Source organism: Electrona antarctica (assembly GCF_951216825.1).
Source record: "Electrona antarctica genome assembly, chromosome: 13".
Lineage (NCBI taxonomy): Eukaryota > Metazoa > Chordata > Actinopteri > Myctophiformes > Myctophidae > Electrona > Electrona antarctica.
Window position 1 is genome coordinate 6,677,928 of NC_136794.1, and position 17,826 is coordinate 6,695,753.

The window sequence follows — 17,826 nt, forward strand, 5'->3', positions numbered from 1 at the left end:
CCAGCCCCGCACCGGTTTGCTTTGGCCGCTTCTCCATTCACACTGCTGTAGGTCTCTCAGCTCCCTGGTCCCTGCTGCTGCTGCGGCATGCTGTCTGGTGGTCGTGTTCTGCTGAAATAAATTAACAAACCTTACCTTTTACAAACAGTTGTGTCCTCTTGGGATATCAGTATTGAGTCGCAATGTCAACCAAATTATTCACAGTTGTAAGCAGTTCCGCTTTGACGTGTTTGAAAACTTTTCAAAACATTCCCACGAGGGGCTTTAGGTAAGTCAGTCCAGCTACAACCAGAACGCGTCTTTTGGTGCATGACGCTACCAAAGCAATTTGAACGTTACCGTTATGAACACAAATGTGGCTACGATAAGACACCATTCTTGTTATATTTCTTCTCGCTTTCTTCCCACTGCTGAGCTGAGCTCACACGAAATAATTCATGCATTTTGTTTGTGACATGTTGACAGCATTGGAGCCGCATTGCTTGGTTCAGTCAATTTAAAGGGTCGCAGTTTTCTCACATTAAAAGATTACAATTCAGATGAAATCAAGACTGTCCTGTCGATCTCAGCGGATCTAAAACATCGGATCAAGCATGAAAAGCAGGTAGTTATAAACTTATAGCGCCCATGTCCAACGCATTTTAACAAAGGAGACAACATTATCAAGAAACTGGGACAAAATCCCAAGGGAAATTAAATTTGCCCAGTCTTTGAACATTATTAAAAATATGTTAAAGTGGCTGATGGGCAAATTAGTAGGCTATAGTGTTGTATTTATCTATTTATTGTCTTTTGTATACTGATCTATGATGGCCTGTTGTAAATGTCATTATTATTGTGATTTTAGTACACATGTTCTTCTTACCATATGCTGTAACTATTTATTTATTTGGATCACAATGGAATTAAGTCCTCCGACTTTTTGTGTAATCCTGATAATTATGTAGCCTACTGCTCTTTTATGAATTGTATCATGAATATATCAAATAAATCAAATCAAATCAAACTGCCATTTCCATTTCAGTATCTCCCTCTTCTCCAAGGAAAGTCAATTGCCATGATATTTGAGAAGAGGAGCACCAGAACAAGAATGTCCACTGAAACAGGTGTCAGTTTGCATCAGGATCTAATTGCATGCTAGTCTATAGTAAAAATGGTTATCTTGAACTTGTGTAGAGTATACTGCGCTATAGGCGACGCCCAGTGGGCTATTACATTCATTCTAATTTGTAGAGCAGATTAACCGTTGTGCCAAAGACGAATTTCCATTTTATGTCAATTTAATGGACAATAAAGTTTTCTTTATCTTTATCTTCTTTAACTAGGCTACTGAAACTTGTTTTATGATTTGAGTGAGATGTGTGATTGCATTTTAAAGGGGAAAACCACCCATTTTCAGACCTCTAGTTCTAGGAAACACAGAATGGGGGGACTTTTTTTTAAATTATTTCCACAACAGCTCTAAGGTATATTAATGACATAGTAAAATGTTGAAAATTAGTGGAATGCCCCTTTAAAATATAGCCTATGCTGCCACACTAGTAGCTTAACTTAACCCAGGCCATGTGTTTAGTGGCCCAGAAATGATCCAGGATACAATAGAACTGCTGAAAGCCTCTGTCTGTGCCTCCCCAAAAAGCACAACGTTGTTTTCTGTTTTCCCCTCAATCCTTTAAACAATCAGTCTGTACGTTATTTTCATGAACAACACATTGGCCATCTAGTTCATTTGGGATTTTTTTTACTGTAGTTGTTAATATAGGCCTAACAATCATTTTATTTAAGCATATTCATAAACTTCCTTTCCACAGGCTGGCAAATACATTGAGTCCTTACACTTCAAATCGAAACATTGATAAATGCACAATTACATCTATAATAATAATAATAATATCTGGGATTTATATAGCGCTTTTCATGACACTCAAAGACGCTTTACATGTGTGGGGACCAGGGGGGGAACAAGAAAAAGACAGCTTTATTAGGGAAAAAAACAATTAAAAGAATAAAACCAATAAAACAATGCACATAACAAGTTTAAAACACATCAGCTTGGAAATGCAATTCAGAACAGGTGGGTTTTCAGTGCAGATTTGAAGATAGGAAGTGAGGGGGAGTCTCGTATGTGTTTGGGGAGAGCATTCCAGAGGGTGGGGGCGGCCACAGAGAAGGCCCTGTCACCCCAGGATTTGCAAACATTTAAACAAGTGCAGACTCAATTTTATTTTGTTGGTTCAGCTCAGTGAAAGGAGGGACACCCGCACACTGCCACTTGCTGGGTTCAGAGATTTTTATTAAAGCAACGTTTCGGTCTTGCGACCTTCCTCAGGCTTGTTTCAGCTCAGCAAATATATATTTTACATTTCTTAATATAAACAAGCCCTTGTGTTCTCACTGTTCTGCGATAACATTTACAGGTTTTGCTCTGCTGGGTGGCCATCCCTGTTTCCTCACATCCCAGGACATCCACTTGGGGGTGAATGAGAGTAGCACCGATACAGCTAGGTGAATCTGCTCATGGTCTAGTTAGTAAAATCCTATTATAAATGTGGAAAATCTATTGTCTATTGTTCACGTTACACGTATCTCAAGTCGAGAACTTCCAATTCTGCTTGCGCGTCGCAGACGACTCGAGGGAGTGCGATTGTGTCTTTTGAAGACTGTATGTGTATAATACAGTGTGTGTTAATTCATCTGCAACTTAAGAGGGTGTACACTCTCAGAGTGAATTTAACACTGAGGATTTACTGTTTATATGCAGGGTTCTATCTGGACTCTGTGACATTGTCTTGGCAAGAGTATACAGTCACTCCACACTGGAGGAGCTAGATCGAGAGGCCTCCATCCCCATCATTAATGGCCTGTCTGACCTTTACCACCCAATCCAGATCCTGGCTGACTTCCTCACCTTACAGGTACAGAAACACCCATTCTATCATTATACAACTCGGAATACCTTTCTGCTCGCTAAACTACTATCATATATCATTGTAGGAGCATTATGGTTCCCTCAGCGGACTAACAGTAAGCTGGATCGGCGATGGAAATAATGTCCTCCACTCCTTCATGATGACTGCCGCCAAGCTGGGAGTGCATCTTCGCATTGCCACGCCCAAGGTCTACTACTTTTTTATTAGACTACTGGAAATTCTGGAATGTACGATACATATCAGATTCATGTTTTTGATCATATTTGTGCCCTTCTTTGTTGTAGATCGTAGTTCTCTAGTACTAAATGAAAATACATACTGCAATAATCATTTAGTCCCGCACACTTTGGGGTATTTTTGTCACAGTACATTTACCAGTACCAGTCCACTATACATGAAATTGGCCCTCTGCATTTACCCATCCCAACTAGCAGTCTGATTCCATGCAGAGAGACTCTCTCAGCTATAGCTGCCCTGTACATAGTATAAAGACTCAATGTAACAGCATCTCATCTCTAATTAACTGATGGAGCATGTTGAGACAAATGTACTGTACTTGTTTTCAGGGATATGAGCCAGAAAGTAGTGTGCTTCAAGAGGCACAGAGACTCTCCAAGCAGGCGAGTGGTTCCACAACACTATTCAACTGCATTTACATGATAGCACTTCAAAACGGGGTGCATACGTTGGTTAAAATGAGGTGGGCCGTGGCTCAGCGGTCCAGGCACCTTGGCTGGTAATCCAGTCTGGCAGTGTGCCGCGGGTTCGACTCCCGATCCCGACGGCCTTTACTGCATGTCATCCCCCCATCTCTCTCCCCATCCCCAAAATAAAGGCGAAAGCCACAAAAAAATGAGGTGCAGTCTAAAGCCCTAAACCGTCTTGACACCAAAGGGTCAAGACGTTTTAGCATTGTCCCTGCGGTGTGATATGTCTTGTTGCACGTTGACCCTAGTGATTCAACTCATGGAATTCAATGGCAGAAAGATAAATCTAAAAGTAAGAAGTGATTTAAAACTTTTTTTTGTTGTTGAAAAGGACACGTGTTTTCATTTTAACAGGCCGTTTATGAAAATGCATGTTATGAGTCAAAGCAGCTTGATATAATTTGTCTCCAACATATTGATTTAGCATGGGACAGAGCTAGTGATGACCTCTGACCCAATGGAGGCGGCCCACGGGAGCGATGTCCTGGTCACTGACACCTGGGTGAGCATGGGACAGGAGGAAGAGAAGAAAAAGAGGCTCAAAGACTTCCATGGATACCAGATTACTATGCAGGTAGGTGAAATGAAATATCACATACAGTTTGTAGCAGCATTATAGACTGAATTTACTGTACTGTGTCTGTAGTAACAATACAATAGTGTGTGTGCGCGCGCCTATCCATCATTGGTATGAATAGGTAGTTAAACTGTTGCATTACTCCACTCATGGAGAGTTGATGCAGACCATAATTTCTGACCTTGAATGCTCCCTACAGACGGGAAGCGTGGCCAAACCAGACTGGACCTTCCTGCACTGTCTGCCCCGGAAACAGGAAGAGGTGGACGACCAGGTTTTCAACTCAAAACGCTCCCTCGTCTTCCCTGAGGCTGAGAACAGGAAGTGGACCATTATGGTGGGTAACCTAATATACTCTGTATACTGTAGATTTGTTATTTATTGGTTTGATCCCATTTGAGTCTGTCAGAACAGTCAGTCTATGCTTGTCAGTTTTATCCAAGTGTGTTTATTCTCTTCTTTCAGGGACTGATGGTGTCTCTGCTGACTGATTATACTCCACTGAGGCCAATTAAGTTTTAAATTAAGTATCCCCAGCCTCTGTCAAATACCAAGTCACAGCTTTGTTAAGAGATTTTGAGTGAGTGTACACTGATTTATAACATGGATGCACCTACTATCTAATACAAATTGTAAAGTGTACACAACATGTGACTCAGTCGCATTTGAGCTACAGCTCAGGTGTAAGTGATAATGGGGCAGCGGTGGATCAGGGGTAGAGTGGCCGGATGGCAACCGCAAGGTTGCCAGTTCGAACCGGGCTCCCCCAGAGTTAGTGTCGAGGTGTCCTTGAGCAAGAAACTGAACCCATAATTGCTCCTGATGTGCTGTTTGGTGCCTTGCATGGTTTCTGCCGCCATCGTGTGAATGTAATGCACAATCTATGTAAAGCGCCTTGGATAAAGGCACTATATAAATGCACCATTTATAATATGCCATCATGTGTCCTCGTTCAACTCTGGAAGAAACATTAAAATTATGAATCACAATAAAAATGTATGTATAAATCAGTATAAATCTTAATGGTGGTACTGAAACGAGTGTTGATCATCACCCCCCAAACCCACCTCACCCCTGCCCACTTCGACAGGCTGGAATGGCTTAGAGTACAGCATCTTGCAATGGGTCTGGTCCACAAGATTCGATACACCACCAAGATACCCATGTACCTGTCTAGATACTTCCTTAATGTTAACGAAGTCCACACCCACAACACCAGAGGGAGTGCAACGAACCATGTACAACCCAGATTCGGCACAAACAAGGGACTAAATTATTTTCGCTCCTATGCCACCAAAATGTGGAACGCCCTACCAACAGTCATTAAGACATGCAAATCCCTTGACTCCTTCAAAACCGCTCTCAAAGGGCACCTACGGACGGCTGCAATTCGAAACTGGCCCCTGTAAAATCGGAATCCCTCAAACACGGACGCAAGGACAACACAAGAGACGGTCGCGGCCACACAGCCAACTCAAGGTATGGCCACTGAGCCGACTTGGGGACCCAACGCAAGGACAACACAAGAGACGGTCACGGCCACACAGCCAACTCAAGGTACGGCCACTGAGCCGACTTGGGGACCCAACACAAGGACAACACAAGAGACGGTCACGGCCACACAGCCAACTCAAGGTACGGCCACGGAGCCGACTTGGGGACCCAACGCAGCTCCTCCAAGGAAAACAAACAAATGAACGGAGCTGAACGTGAATCCCCCCCACCGCCCACCAATTTTTTTCCCTCACTTTATATGTTTCTTTTCCCTTTTTACCTCCTTTATGATGAATTCCTGTTCTGTCCTTTGTCTATATAGAAGTGTCTATTTGTACGTCTCTAAATGTTTTTGATGAATTGAACATGGTGGACCCTATTGGAAACAAGTGTAATGCTTAATTGGGTCGTCCACTCACAGTTAACAGCCTTTGTATTGAGTTTGTGCTTGAAATGTACTGTAATTCTGCAAACTGTTAATACATTTTTAAATCAATCAATCAATCAAAATGTGTTTGGTTCACAAATATAATAGCACAATTTAAAATAGGGGCAGATTTCCCAAATTCAAAATAAAGCCTGCAGGATTTGGAAACACGAGACAGTAGTTGAGCAAGTTTGTCAAGTTCCTGTGGTCCAGTCTATCCAAGATGTTATACAGCATATCATAATAACTAAATCCAATGTTTGTTACCGTAATTAGGCTACTCCAAATATGGATTTTCACCAGAAAAGGTAAATCTTCTTTCTTGGCTATTAATGGCTACAGCAGAAACAGAGCCATCTCTGGAGGTAAAGTGCACGGGCGCCATCAAGCGGCCCGAGGCGTCAACATCCCTCTTTTCAGATTGGCTGGCTGGCTGATACTGACGTATCTGTGCGGGAAGCTTTGATCTTCTTTGGTGGTCCAGGAGGATAAAAGTGAAGCTACACTTCATTCACGTTAATATACTAGTGCAGATAGACCTACTATAAATAATAAAACGTGCATGCAGCAGTCAGTGGATTTCATTTTCACTTGTAACATCATTCAGAACCATATAGTTTACGACATTAACGAGTAGAGAGCAGAAATAAAGAGATAAACGTTTGAATCATTTCAAATATGATTGTAACGAAGGTGTATAATATACTATACAATACACATGTCAAAATGCAATTTAAATTTCAACAACACGCACTGATCGAGTGCCATAAACTTCCTGTCCAGGAATAATGAAGTTGGAAAAATAAGCAAAGTCGCCAGACCACCCACACGCCCAAATCCGCTAGGAGAGCAGAGAGGGAGAGTTGAAGTTGTAGGCTGTAGGGTTTAGTTGGGAGGAGGAGGAGGAGGACGCCATTGCGACCAGCAGCTGCAGCAGCTGAGCTTGAGTAGGAGGGATAACTAACGATGGCAGGAGGGGGGGTTCTGTCCGAGTTGTTTTTAAGTTCAGTGGTTCAACTACTAATGTAATGAAACAGAACAAATAGAATGGGAACATTTAATTTAGAGGAGAAAATGACGACCAACACCATCCTAGAACCGGTATGTTTTGGTACTTTCCCCCCACCGTTTTCTTTGGGGCACAATGGAAGAAAGTTTTCGCGATAGGTTGTTTTAGCTAATGCTAAGTAACTAGCAAACCTGTGGTCACTGTGCGGCGGCACTTTGTTCACAGTTTGAGACCGATTGCCGTACCTTGGGTGGGATTGCTGAGGAAATGTTACAACGTGTACTAGTGAAAGTTGTTTACTATAAAACGTTATATTTGGGGTTTATGTTATGCAGGTATGCTTCAAGTTGAAGATGTGTGCCTGGATTGATGAGGCGAATGGATGTTTAAACGGTTTCACACTGAACTGTGCTAAAAAGTTACAAGTAACGAGAGCAAAATAATTTAACAGACCGCTAGTGGCTCTTGTTGACTTAATCGAGGCACAATTCAACACAATTGAATCCATAATCCACCTGAAAGAAGCTTAAATTGTCATTGTTGTAATTCTCTGCCATTTAATGGCATAAAGAATAGCAGCCCTGGTCCAGTGCTTATAGCGAGTATCTGGAGATTCTGGACCAGGGGGCTAAAAGAATAGTAATGTGCGTGAGATAAGCTTAAATGAAAGTCACGGCTGCATGATTTTAATTTGCGCCGTGAATAGCAGGCCAGGTTAAGCAATGCAATGTTAATTAAAAAATCCCCAGTGTTAAACAATTATTGAGGATGTGCGCATTTTACCAAATGGTCCTTAATTTACGGGGCCATTTGGTTACTTACATCTGTACAGACTGCGATAAATCCTAGCCCTCAGGCCAGGGTTAACACTTCACACAATCTATTCTGTTCACATGATGCTCGTCTCTAGCAGACTCATCGTGACGGCATTTATAATAGTGGCGCTGCGTGCGTTATCTGTGTACTCTACTGTCTACTCTACGACTCACCCAATAATTGAATTTCTGCGACTTGGAGTCAGTCAGTCAGACATTGTCCTCGTTTCTGTTCTTCATATCCATTTGAAAGTTGTGGCATCAAACGGTTTTTTCAGGAAAATATTTCACTTTTCCACGAAGTTCACACGGAGCACATTCTCCTTTGGTGAGCACATCATATTGTATGGGCGGGGCACACAATTGACAGGTGTTGTGATTAGTATGGGTTCACAGAGAAGATTGTGTGCAACTGTGCACATCTCAAAGGCCAGGTGCTGGATGTTAGGCATCCATCAAAGAGGAGAACAAACATCCGCACACTAGTTTCTAGAGCTCCAAGAGACTTAGGCCTACTTTATTAAGAGGCAACAATTGCAACGTTTCGACCTACAAGGTCTTCATCAGGCAAATATGGTTGGCAGGGACGAATAGTTTTCATAATCCTCAAGGGGGCCCGTGCTTCTAAACCCCTTGTTGCTTTCCCTGTGACGGTCACTCAGCAATAAGGTGAAACAGAACACAAAGATGAGTAGCCTATTTATTTTTTAACACGCAGCACCACTCTCCCTCTTTCTCTCTCTCTCTCTCTCTCTCTCCCTCTCTCCCTCTCTCGTGTGCGCAATGTCTGTGACTGTGAGACTGTGACACAGACGCGGTCAATAATATATAAACAGTGATCTGAGGGAGGACCGGCAACCCCCCGCCCCCAGACCGGCCGAGCATGCCCAGGGGCGGGGGGAGGTGTTAGGAATGTAGAAAAACTAGAAATACCCTAAAATCATCAAGGGGGCTCGAGCCCCGCAGCCCCCACGTAGTCGTCGTCACTGATGGTTGGTATGGTGTAATTCATCACCTGTCAATTGTGTGCCCCATAGTGCCCATACTCATACTGTATGTGCTCAAAAAAGGATTGTCAATAATGTCGGGCTCTACGTTGGGTATGAGAATGTCTGTGTGAAGCTCGTGGGAAAAGTGGAGATATTTGACTAAACGCATTTTCTGCCACATCATTCAATTGTATGTGAAATTAGAGGGCAATATCTGACTCAGCTTCCCCCACGTGACATGTCTGCTACCATAGCACCACATGCATGCCCTAGGCCTAGGGCATGCATGACTTGAGTGTAACTGGAATACATGAAAAGTATGTAATATTACAGCCATTCTAGGACCCCTAAGTCTTTACAGTGTCTTGGACTAACGTTTCATATTCCTAGATATTTCTTCTAATCGTGCACTCTGTCAACAGCACTCCCCAACTATGCCTTCACCTCTGTGGCAGCCTAGTCTCTCACCATGAACAGCAGCAGCAGCAGGAACAACTGCACTCTGGGACATGGCGAAGGCCCCGCGATCCTGGAGTCGGTTTCTATCGTGACCATCACACTCCTGGCCTGCCTGGGGAACCTGCTGATCGTGGCGACCCTCTATCGGAGGCCTTACCTGCTCACGCCCAGCAACAAGTTTGTGTTCAGCCTGACACTGTCCAACCTGTTGCTGTCCGTGCTGGTGCTGCCCTTCGTGGCGGTGAGCTCAGCCAAGAGGGAATGGGTGTTCGGGGTGGTGTGGTGCAACTTCACCGCCCTGCTATATCTGCTCATCAGCTCTGCCAGCATGCTCACTCTGGGAGCTATTGCCATCGACAGGTCAGTCACAAGCCGTGCAGATAATGATCATAGTCGTGTATGCATGTGACCTGATCATAGATGTTTGCATGTGACTGAATATACTAGTCATGGACCTGTGACCTGTTTAAAAGCCTATTTTCTGTCTCCTTTCTATGTTTTAATGTATGATATATGTTCATAAAATGAAGGTTGAAAACGTTAAGAGATTAGTAACGAGTAATTTGGATTTGTAAATAAGATAAACCATGCACTCCAGTCATGGTTTTATGCAAGCCATTTGCCCAGTTCAATAAAGAAGTATTTGATTAGCAAAAAAACACAAAGAAGCCCAACTATAACCGACAGCTAAATGAATGCACTATTCATTGATAATTCTGACGTTTTTCCTATTTTAAGCAGTTTTGAGTTGTAGATTAGTCTAAAGCTTTCTATTGGACCTTGAACCATCTCTTATTTAGGCTGATTTGAAGAAAGCAATGAAAGCATTGTGTTTTTTAGGCTTGTTGGGAATTGATACTGAATGCTACTTCTGTTACACTCACGCCGTTGGTTACTCCACATGTGATGATGGATCACAAGGTAGTGTGAAATATAGATGATGACCTAATAGCATTTTTCAGCGTACCGTATTTACCGTTTATACATGGATTTCACCTCTGGGGATTTGAGTACTGGGGTAGATTTTGTATTGCAATACCCCAACTAGGGCCAGGCAATATGACGGAGCACAGGGTAGGTTATTGTGGGCCAGTAATGTCATTATAGAGGTGAGTGGAATCTGTAGTTAAATTGAGGGATTAATGACATGTTGATGAAATTATTGCACAGACGCATTCTTCCTCTGTCTCTCACAGCAATGGAGGCGCCGCGTTCATGATTTGAGGCATTTTGTTCAAAGCGAACCACTCGTGCAAACTTTAGATGCCAAATCTTAGCCAATCGGGATGGAATAGGAATAGAACAGACATCACATGACTATAGAAATAATGTGTGCCAACTTGCCAAGCCCAATTTGTGTCAGGTTTGGACAAAATCTCCAGGAGTAATGTAAAAAAAAAAAAATGTTTTTTGCAAACATCGGCCTCCTGGTGGTGCTGTAACAGGCGGATCAGAATTTCTTTTCTGGCAGAGGTTCTGCTCTGGCATGGCATTCAGGGAGTGTGATTGTATAGGTTCATGTCGATCAGGCCAACGTGCTGGAGATTAGCTGTTCACAGACGGACGGACAGACAGGGGGCAAAACAGTCTCTGCCTGGAGGAGACAATAATAATAATATATGATATCACAATAATTTAACGTTTGCCTCGACTACCGTTTGCAATTTCCGTACACCACCATTGGACAACAAAGTATAATACAAGGTTGAGTGGTTAATTAGACAAATCAATACAGGGACTGTATTATTTACTTGACTCTAAGATTGCTCACTGTCATCATGTTGCTTGGACCAGATATGTTTTGAGAGATATTTGAATTCACTATCCACAATTTCATTCCTCTCACCTCAACAGGTACTATGCCGTGCTCTACCCTATGATCTATCCCATGAAGATTACAGGAAATCGGGCTGTAGTGGTCATCGCCTATGTGTGGCTGCATTCTCTGGTGGGCTGCCTCCCCCCACTGTTTGGCTGGTCTTCCTACGAGTTTGACTGCTTCAAGTGGACCTGCGTTGCGTCCTGGCATCGGGACCCAGGCTACACATCCTTCTGGGTCATCTGGTGCAGTCTCCCGCCGCTGTTCGCAATGTTGATCTGTTATGGTATTATATTCCGCGTTGCCCGCATGAAAGCCCGGAAGGTACACTGTGGGACTGTGATAGTGGCCAAGGATGACTCTGCGGGTTCCCAGAAGAACCCGCAGAGCCGTAAGAATTCGAACACCTCAACCTCCTCCAACAGCAGCCGACGAAGCCTGGTGTACGCTGGGAGCCAGTGCAAAGCCTTTGTCACCATCCTGGTAGTCGTGGGCACCTTCCTCATGACATGGGGTCCATATGTGGTGGTTGTATGTACTGAGGCCTTATGGGGGCAGGGGAGTGTGACTCCGGGGATAGAGACTCTGGTGGCCTGGCTGTCCTTCTGTAGTGCAGTATGCCATCCACTTATTTATGGTCTTTGGAATAAGACGGTACGGAAGGAGTTACTGGGGATGTGCTTTGGAGATCGCTACTACAGAGAGTCATTTGCCACTCGCCAAAGGACATCGCGCCTCTTCAGCATCTCCAACAGAATCACAGGTGTGAGCGGGCACAATTATCTTTCATTGTGGTGTAAAATGTAACCCCATGTAACCCAATTTTGCATTACTGTTCCGGGGCGACTGTGGCTCAAGAGGTAGAGCAGGTCGTCCAATGATCCATGGGTCGGCGGTTTGAATCCCGGCTCCTCCTGTCTACATGTCGAAGTGTCCTTGGGCAAGACACTGAACCCCAAATTGCTCCCGATGTGCTGGTTGGTACCTTGCATGGCTTCCGCCGCAATCGGTGTATGAATGTGTGTGTGAATGGGTGAATGTAATGCACAATCTATGTAAAGCGCCTTGGATAAAGGCGCTATATAAATGCACCATTTACAAGTAGATTCTTTATCCCGGTTGCTTTAGCTAATGGAATTGCAAAGTAACACACTTGAGATTTCTGTTTTTTGTTTTGTGTTTGAACAAGATGTATTGTACGGTGATTAACCTATTGTGGTCTTGCAGACTTGGGTATGTCGCCACACCTGACGGCCATGCTAGCTGGTGGGGGGCAGCTGGTGGCCCCTGGGAGCAGCACAGGAGACACTGGCTTCAGCTTCACTCAGGACTCATGTAAGTCTTTCTCAAAAAATTGTCTGCCTTTTTAAATTCTACCCAAGGAATAAAGTGATCCATTGCACAATAAGATGTCTTTGGTAAAAGAAGATATGTTCAATTTCCATTGCACAATAGAGGGTATGCGCGTGACATCATCATCAAACCAGGAAGTTATGCAGGAACGCCTACTGAGTGGCAAAAAACTACTTTCTGGCCTTGACAGACCATACATCCACACAGAAAAGTCATATCTGATTGCATTAAACAACATTAAACGATGTTAAACTCACTTTGCCTGTTGCTTTGCCACTCGATTTGCCACTACCATACTCTCTATACCTCCAGCACTGTGGTACCTCACATTCCTGTTCAACAAGCTTGGCAGATGATACATGATGCATGTATTGTCATGCGTGATGAGAAATATGCTTGATGGCATCATTGATATTCTTTCCCTTGAATGTGGTGTGGTAGCCAGTTAGTCTATTAATTAGTTTACTGTATTTTATTTATGGACAGTAAAATAAATAAAGTATATTTCAATACATAATTAATAATAATGAACATTTAAAAGAGAGTATACTACTATTAATAATCAACTTTATTTCTTCTACAGCTATAATTTTAGTTGCGATTGTTCAGTGGGTAGTGCACTCGCCTTTGATTGGCAAGGTTCTTGGTTCGATTCCGGGCACTGCCAACTCAGTCTATGATTAATATGCTAAGACATGTGGGTACTGGGAGCTGACTATTGGTACGGTGCTCCACCTCAGCAATGCGTCTCCCAGGAGTCTAATGCATTGTAAAAGTTTGGTTAAATCAGTGTTTCCCAACCTTTTTTATGCCAGGGCACACTTGCCTTGATGTAATAATAGAGCGTATGCGCATGCTTAAAGTGAATGGCACATCGAGTGGCAAAGCAACAGGCAAAGTGAGTTTAACATTGTTTAATGTTGTTTAATGCAATCAGATAAGACTTTTCTGTGTGGATGTATGGGCTGTCAAGGCCAGAAAGTAGTTTTTTGCCACTCAGTAGGCGTTCCTGCATAACTTCCTGGTTTGATGATGATGTCACACGCATACCCTCTATAAAGAAACCTTGAACATACAAAATAGCACATAGTGACACGACACGTTCAATTTGTCAGTGCAAATCTCAAGCTTGGCCTTATCCACAATCTGCCACCACGGGGCGGGTTTGGACCGAAATGTGTGCAGTAAACGTGCTTGTAAGATTCTCATTTTTGCTTTGCCTGTTCATTTCATTAAGATGGTTACAATATCAGCCATGCGTGCTAGTCTTGCACACCAGTACTCGTATGCAAACAGTTCTGCATATTGTGATTGCTCAGCAGACAGACGGCGTTGATATATAAATAGTTGTTATAAATAGGGTAGGATATTAGAGCAGAGCGGTATAACTTACAGTGGTGGGGTGTTCCCAGAAAGAAAAAGGAGACAACAAAACAATAACTTTGCCTAACCAAAACCTAACCGGTAACAGAGGAGGAACTACAACTGAAACCTAACACTCCTTTCCCGAAGGGAGGTAAACATAAACCAAAAGGATAAGAAAAAGTTAACCCACAGAATAATAGCGAACAGCTAGAGCTAAATAAGCGATGGTGTTGGCGTCTTGCATTCTTGCAGCTTGCTTTTATAAAGTTAAGATGCTTGGCAAGCAACGTTAACCAGCGCTTCACGGTGTAAAAGAAAACAGTGTGCCGTCTGGATTCTTCTTTTTCGAGAAATGACAGTTACCGTGTGGGGGTCCCCCGGGGGTCCCTGGAACAGCCAGACATCCAGAAAGGCGGCCAGGCAGCCGGGCTGTTTCTGGCGAGCCGCCCTGCGTCCGAAACGGTCGAGAAATAAGTTACCATGAGGGGTCCCCGGGGGTCCAAGGAACATCCAGACCCCCAGGAATGCGGCCAGGGGGCTGGCCCAGTTCCGGCGAGCCGCCCCGCGTCCGAAACGTTTGAGAAATGGTGAAAACAAAAAAAGCTATTTTTTTGGTTGCACCACTCAAAAAAAGAAAAATGTTGCCTGGTGGGGAAATGTACTGGTACTTTGTACCAATTTAAGCACGTAACTTCTTAATTAATGTCATTTAATAGTCGAATTTTCAGACAGCCTGATTGAAAGAAACATTTCACAGCCATTGTGCTCAACCAGCAGAGGTCAGTGTGCAGCCTAATGGACAACAAAGAAGGCCATGTCAAATATTATTTTCTCATAAAAGATCAATGAAAGCAATAAGGTACACTCGCACACTGTGTATTATGCTCTGAGTATTTTCTTATTTAATGAAGGTCCCTCCAGACCTTCCTCAGTCATGCCTGAGGAAGGTCCGGAGGGACCGAAACGTAATACAACTCATAATACACCCAACTCTGTAATACAATCTGAACTACTTGTCACTACTGGGTGTTTAGTTCCTTGTGGTTGTACTGTAGGTCTTAATAGCCTAAATGGAAAACTATTATTCAAAATCCCTTCTCTCTCTCCAACTTCTTTGTGGTACAGGTACAGATGTGATGCTGTTGGATAACTTCTCCACAGATGGCTCCTCCACTCCCCACTACCATGGCAATGTAGCGGGGAAGAGGCGGAGCTCAGTTACCTTTGAAGACCAGGTGGAGCATTCCAAAGGTATATGTCGCTTTGAAAAGGAGATTAGAGGGAAGCTGGCTCGCCGAGTAATGAGAAGTCTGTCAGCACTCAGCAGACAACTAGTAGGCCAAAAAAAGGAATGAGTGAATAAACCATCTCAAACAGACGCTGTCCTAAGATGTTATGCCAAAATTCATACCAGCAGTGATTTTTTTTAATCGCGTTTTGTTGCAAAATGGGACCATTTGCTGAATGTCATCTCACTACTCTCTCGCTAAATGCTATCAATACGCTATCAATAAAGGCAAAAACCCCTGAAAGTCATTACTTCCATTTATAAATCAGTTTCTGTTAATCTCAAATCGGTGCATAATACACACGCAACAACACTTGAGATTGACAGAAACTGCTATATATAAATGGAAGTAATTGTATACCTAGTACTTCAGAGGAGAGCACACTTCTGGATGGCTGATGCTACGCTTTTTGCATAGTCTATGCCTGGTGAGCTTTCCCCATCTGCCGCGATGGGGAAAGCTTACCATAGACCCATTGAACCATGCCACTGTCTCAGAAGGCGGAAACAGCTGGTGTGAATCGCACATTAGTCTGTTTTATAAATATGAATTCAGCAACACAACATTAACATTGTTCAATATTTACCTCCACTCCTCAGCTGAAAACACACCCACCGTCCAAGTCCACGCAGAGATACACAAATCTCTGGACACCTTCGCTTCGTGCCTGGCAAAGGCAATTGAATGCGACGTAAAGTTCACTCTCTTTGGGGAGGAGACGGACCTGCCCGGGGGACTATCTGCGACCAAGACAACGCCACGACCCAGATACCTCGACGGTCAGAGGCTGCGACTGGAAAGTATCGATGAAGGGATTGTCAAAGATGACAGAGAAGACGACGATGATGGGGACGTGGAGGATTTATCAGCCTAAATATATATATCTCTGTTGGGTGACATAGTTTACAATGCAAACACAGTAGATGAAGTTACATTTCTCTACCCATGAGTGGTCCATACTTGAAATGAGGATCTTTTTTTATTAATGGCACATTAATCATTCCACTATGTTGGACTCTTATGACTTGCTCATAATCTTACGTATTCATGTAAACAAATAGGAAGCCTTTTTACTACTGCTTCTTCGCTGATTCAACTTTTCTTTTTAACCCATTTCGACCCGAGACCAGATTCTACAAATGTCTTCTAAATCCTTAGTTTACTGAAATGCCTACGTTTGAGTCAGTGGTGCTCATACTATTTCATGTCAAGGAGCCCCAGAATTATCTGTAATTGGCTACCAACCCCCATCTGAAAATATGTAGTTCTCAGAAGCAAAGATTTGAGTTAAAAACTTTCGCTCTGAAAGAAATATATTCAAAGATTTGTGACACTTTCACGATTAAAAAAAAATAGCAGATCTACAAGCTCGTAGCGCGGCACTCGGTGCCGCGCTATGAGCTTGTAGATCTGCTATTTTTCAACAGCTAAAGCATAACCTAATGCTCAAAACACCAAAAGGGGTTCCCGTCCAGAAAGTGTTAAAGGTTTTGTTTACCCCCTGATCTTAATCATAATCTTGTGTATCTCTGGATTTCATAATTTGTGCCTCACTATATTAACAATCTGTGACCATTTGTAGCATTAGTCAGGTACTTATAGATGCCCTATTTATGGAGTGCATTGAGTACATGGTACAAAGATGGTTCCTAAAATGTCATGTATGCCAGTTTGTCATATTCTTGCACTTGAATATGCAGTACGAATACTCTGTCCTGCATGTCAGGAATGATAATCCTTATGTCAGTGTTAATCTATACAGTACAGTGCCAGAGAGGGAGAAGCATTTTATTAATACCGTACGCAATCAACGGGCCAATAAGATAGACACAGGGTGTGTTTGATGCCAATTTCCAGACTAAACACTATTTCCAACGATGGAAAAGAGAAATGCCGTTTATGCCCTAGCATTGCTATTCTGCAAGTACACCACAATACACAATGTGATCAATGCGTTGTTCGTGCGCTTGAAATCGGCTATTTTTGAAGAAGATTTTGGGGGGGGAGGAGGAGTGGACACGACAAAGTATAGACTCCTGGGAAGTGTATATATACTGTATGGTTTTAGCGGTTAAGACTACAATTCCTCATTACCGAATAGGCCTGGATTTAAAACAAAAATCATGAAAGTAAAGACTGAAGTAAAACATGTAGTTTTGCGCTCATCTGTAAATTCAGTTTAGTGTAAACTGGTGATAAGGAATATTAGTCGAGGGATCCTTTTTGTACATGTGGTTTCCTCTGTATTTATAGACTGATTATTTTAAACACTGAATATTAGTTTTTTGTACACAAGTAGCAGATGACCACACAAATTATGACTTGTGGATATTGACCAGTTCTGGTGTTTTAGTCTTACCTCAAGTTTTTGTTACGTACGTTTGCATTTGGTACTATATTGTAAGAGGACATAGTACAGATCAGTATGGTACTATTTAACATTTGATTTCCACTATAGCTTAAAGCTAATTTTGCAAGTTTTGTATTTTTTTTTAATTGTATGAAAAGCTTTGTATAAATGTTTTTACATAAACTATTGCATGAAATCATTGTATTTATTCCAAGATGTATTGGACTGATTTACTTACACCTA

At 42.8% G+C, this 17,826-nt stretch overlaps 2 protein-coding genes and 1 long non-coding RNA gene across 4 annotated transcripts; 2 read left to right on the top strand and 1 right to left on the bottom strand.

Annotated features, from left to right (window-relative positions):
• On the top strand, window positions 1-5,128 carry otc (ornithine transcarbamylase). 2 transcript variants are annotated; one of them, XM_079517985.1, is made up of 10 exons: window positions 1-268; window positions 466-604; window positions 1,025-1,106; window positions 2,418-2,505; window positions 2,762-2,915; window positions 2,995-3,117; window positions 3,497-3,550; window positions 4,062-4,211; window positions 4,414-4,551; window positions 4,680-5,128. In XM_079517985.1, exons 1-10 carry the CDS (start codon window positions 183-185, stop codon window positions 4,734-4,736), a joined length of 1,071 nt encoding a protein of 356 aa, XP_079374111.1. In that variant the 5' UTR covers window positions 1-182; the 3' UTR covers window positions 4,737-5,128. The 2 variants fall into 2 exon arrangements, with proteins under 2 accessions (XP_079374111.1, XP_079374112.1); XM_079517986.1 differs by having other exon boundaries at window positions 171-268; window positions 528-604.
• Window positions 4,005-8,284, bottom strand: LOC306935112. Its single transcript, XR_013791355.1, has 3 exons — window positions 8,134-8,284; window positions 4,396-4,525; window positions 4,005-4,135 (listed from the first exon to the last, which is right to left on the bottom strand). It is a non-coding gene; the product is annotated as an uncharacterized lncRNA (long non-coding RNA).
• gpr161b (G protein-coupled receptor 161b) lies at window positions 6,986-17,573 on the top strand. The gene is made up of 6 exons (XM_079517984.1): window positions 6,986-7,236; window positions 9,371-9,767; window positions 11,262-11,989; window positions 12,454-12,561; window positions 15,070-15,195; window positions 15,833-17,573. The coding sequence occupies exons 2-6, from the start codon at window positions 9,418-9,420 to the stop codon at window positions 16,105-16,107; spliced, it is 1,587 nt and encodes a 528-aa protein (XP_079374110.1). The 5' UTR covers window positions 6,986-7,236; window positions 9,371-9,417; the 3' UTR covers window positions 16,108-17,573.
• The last annotated feature ends 253 nt before the right edge of the window (window positions 17,574-17,826 follow it).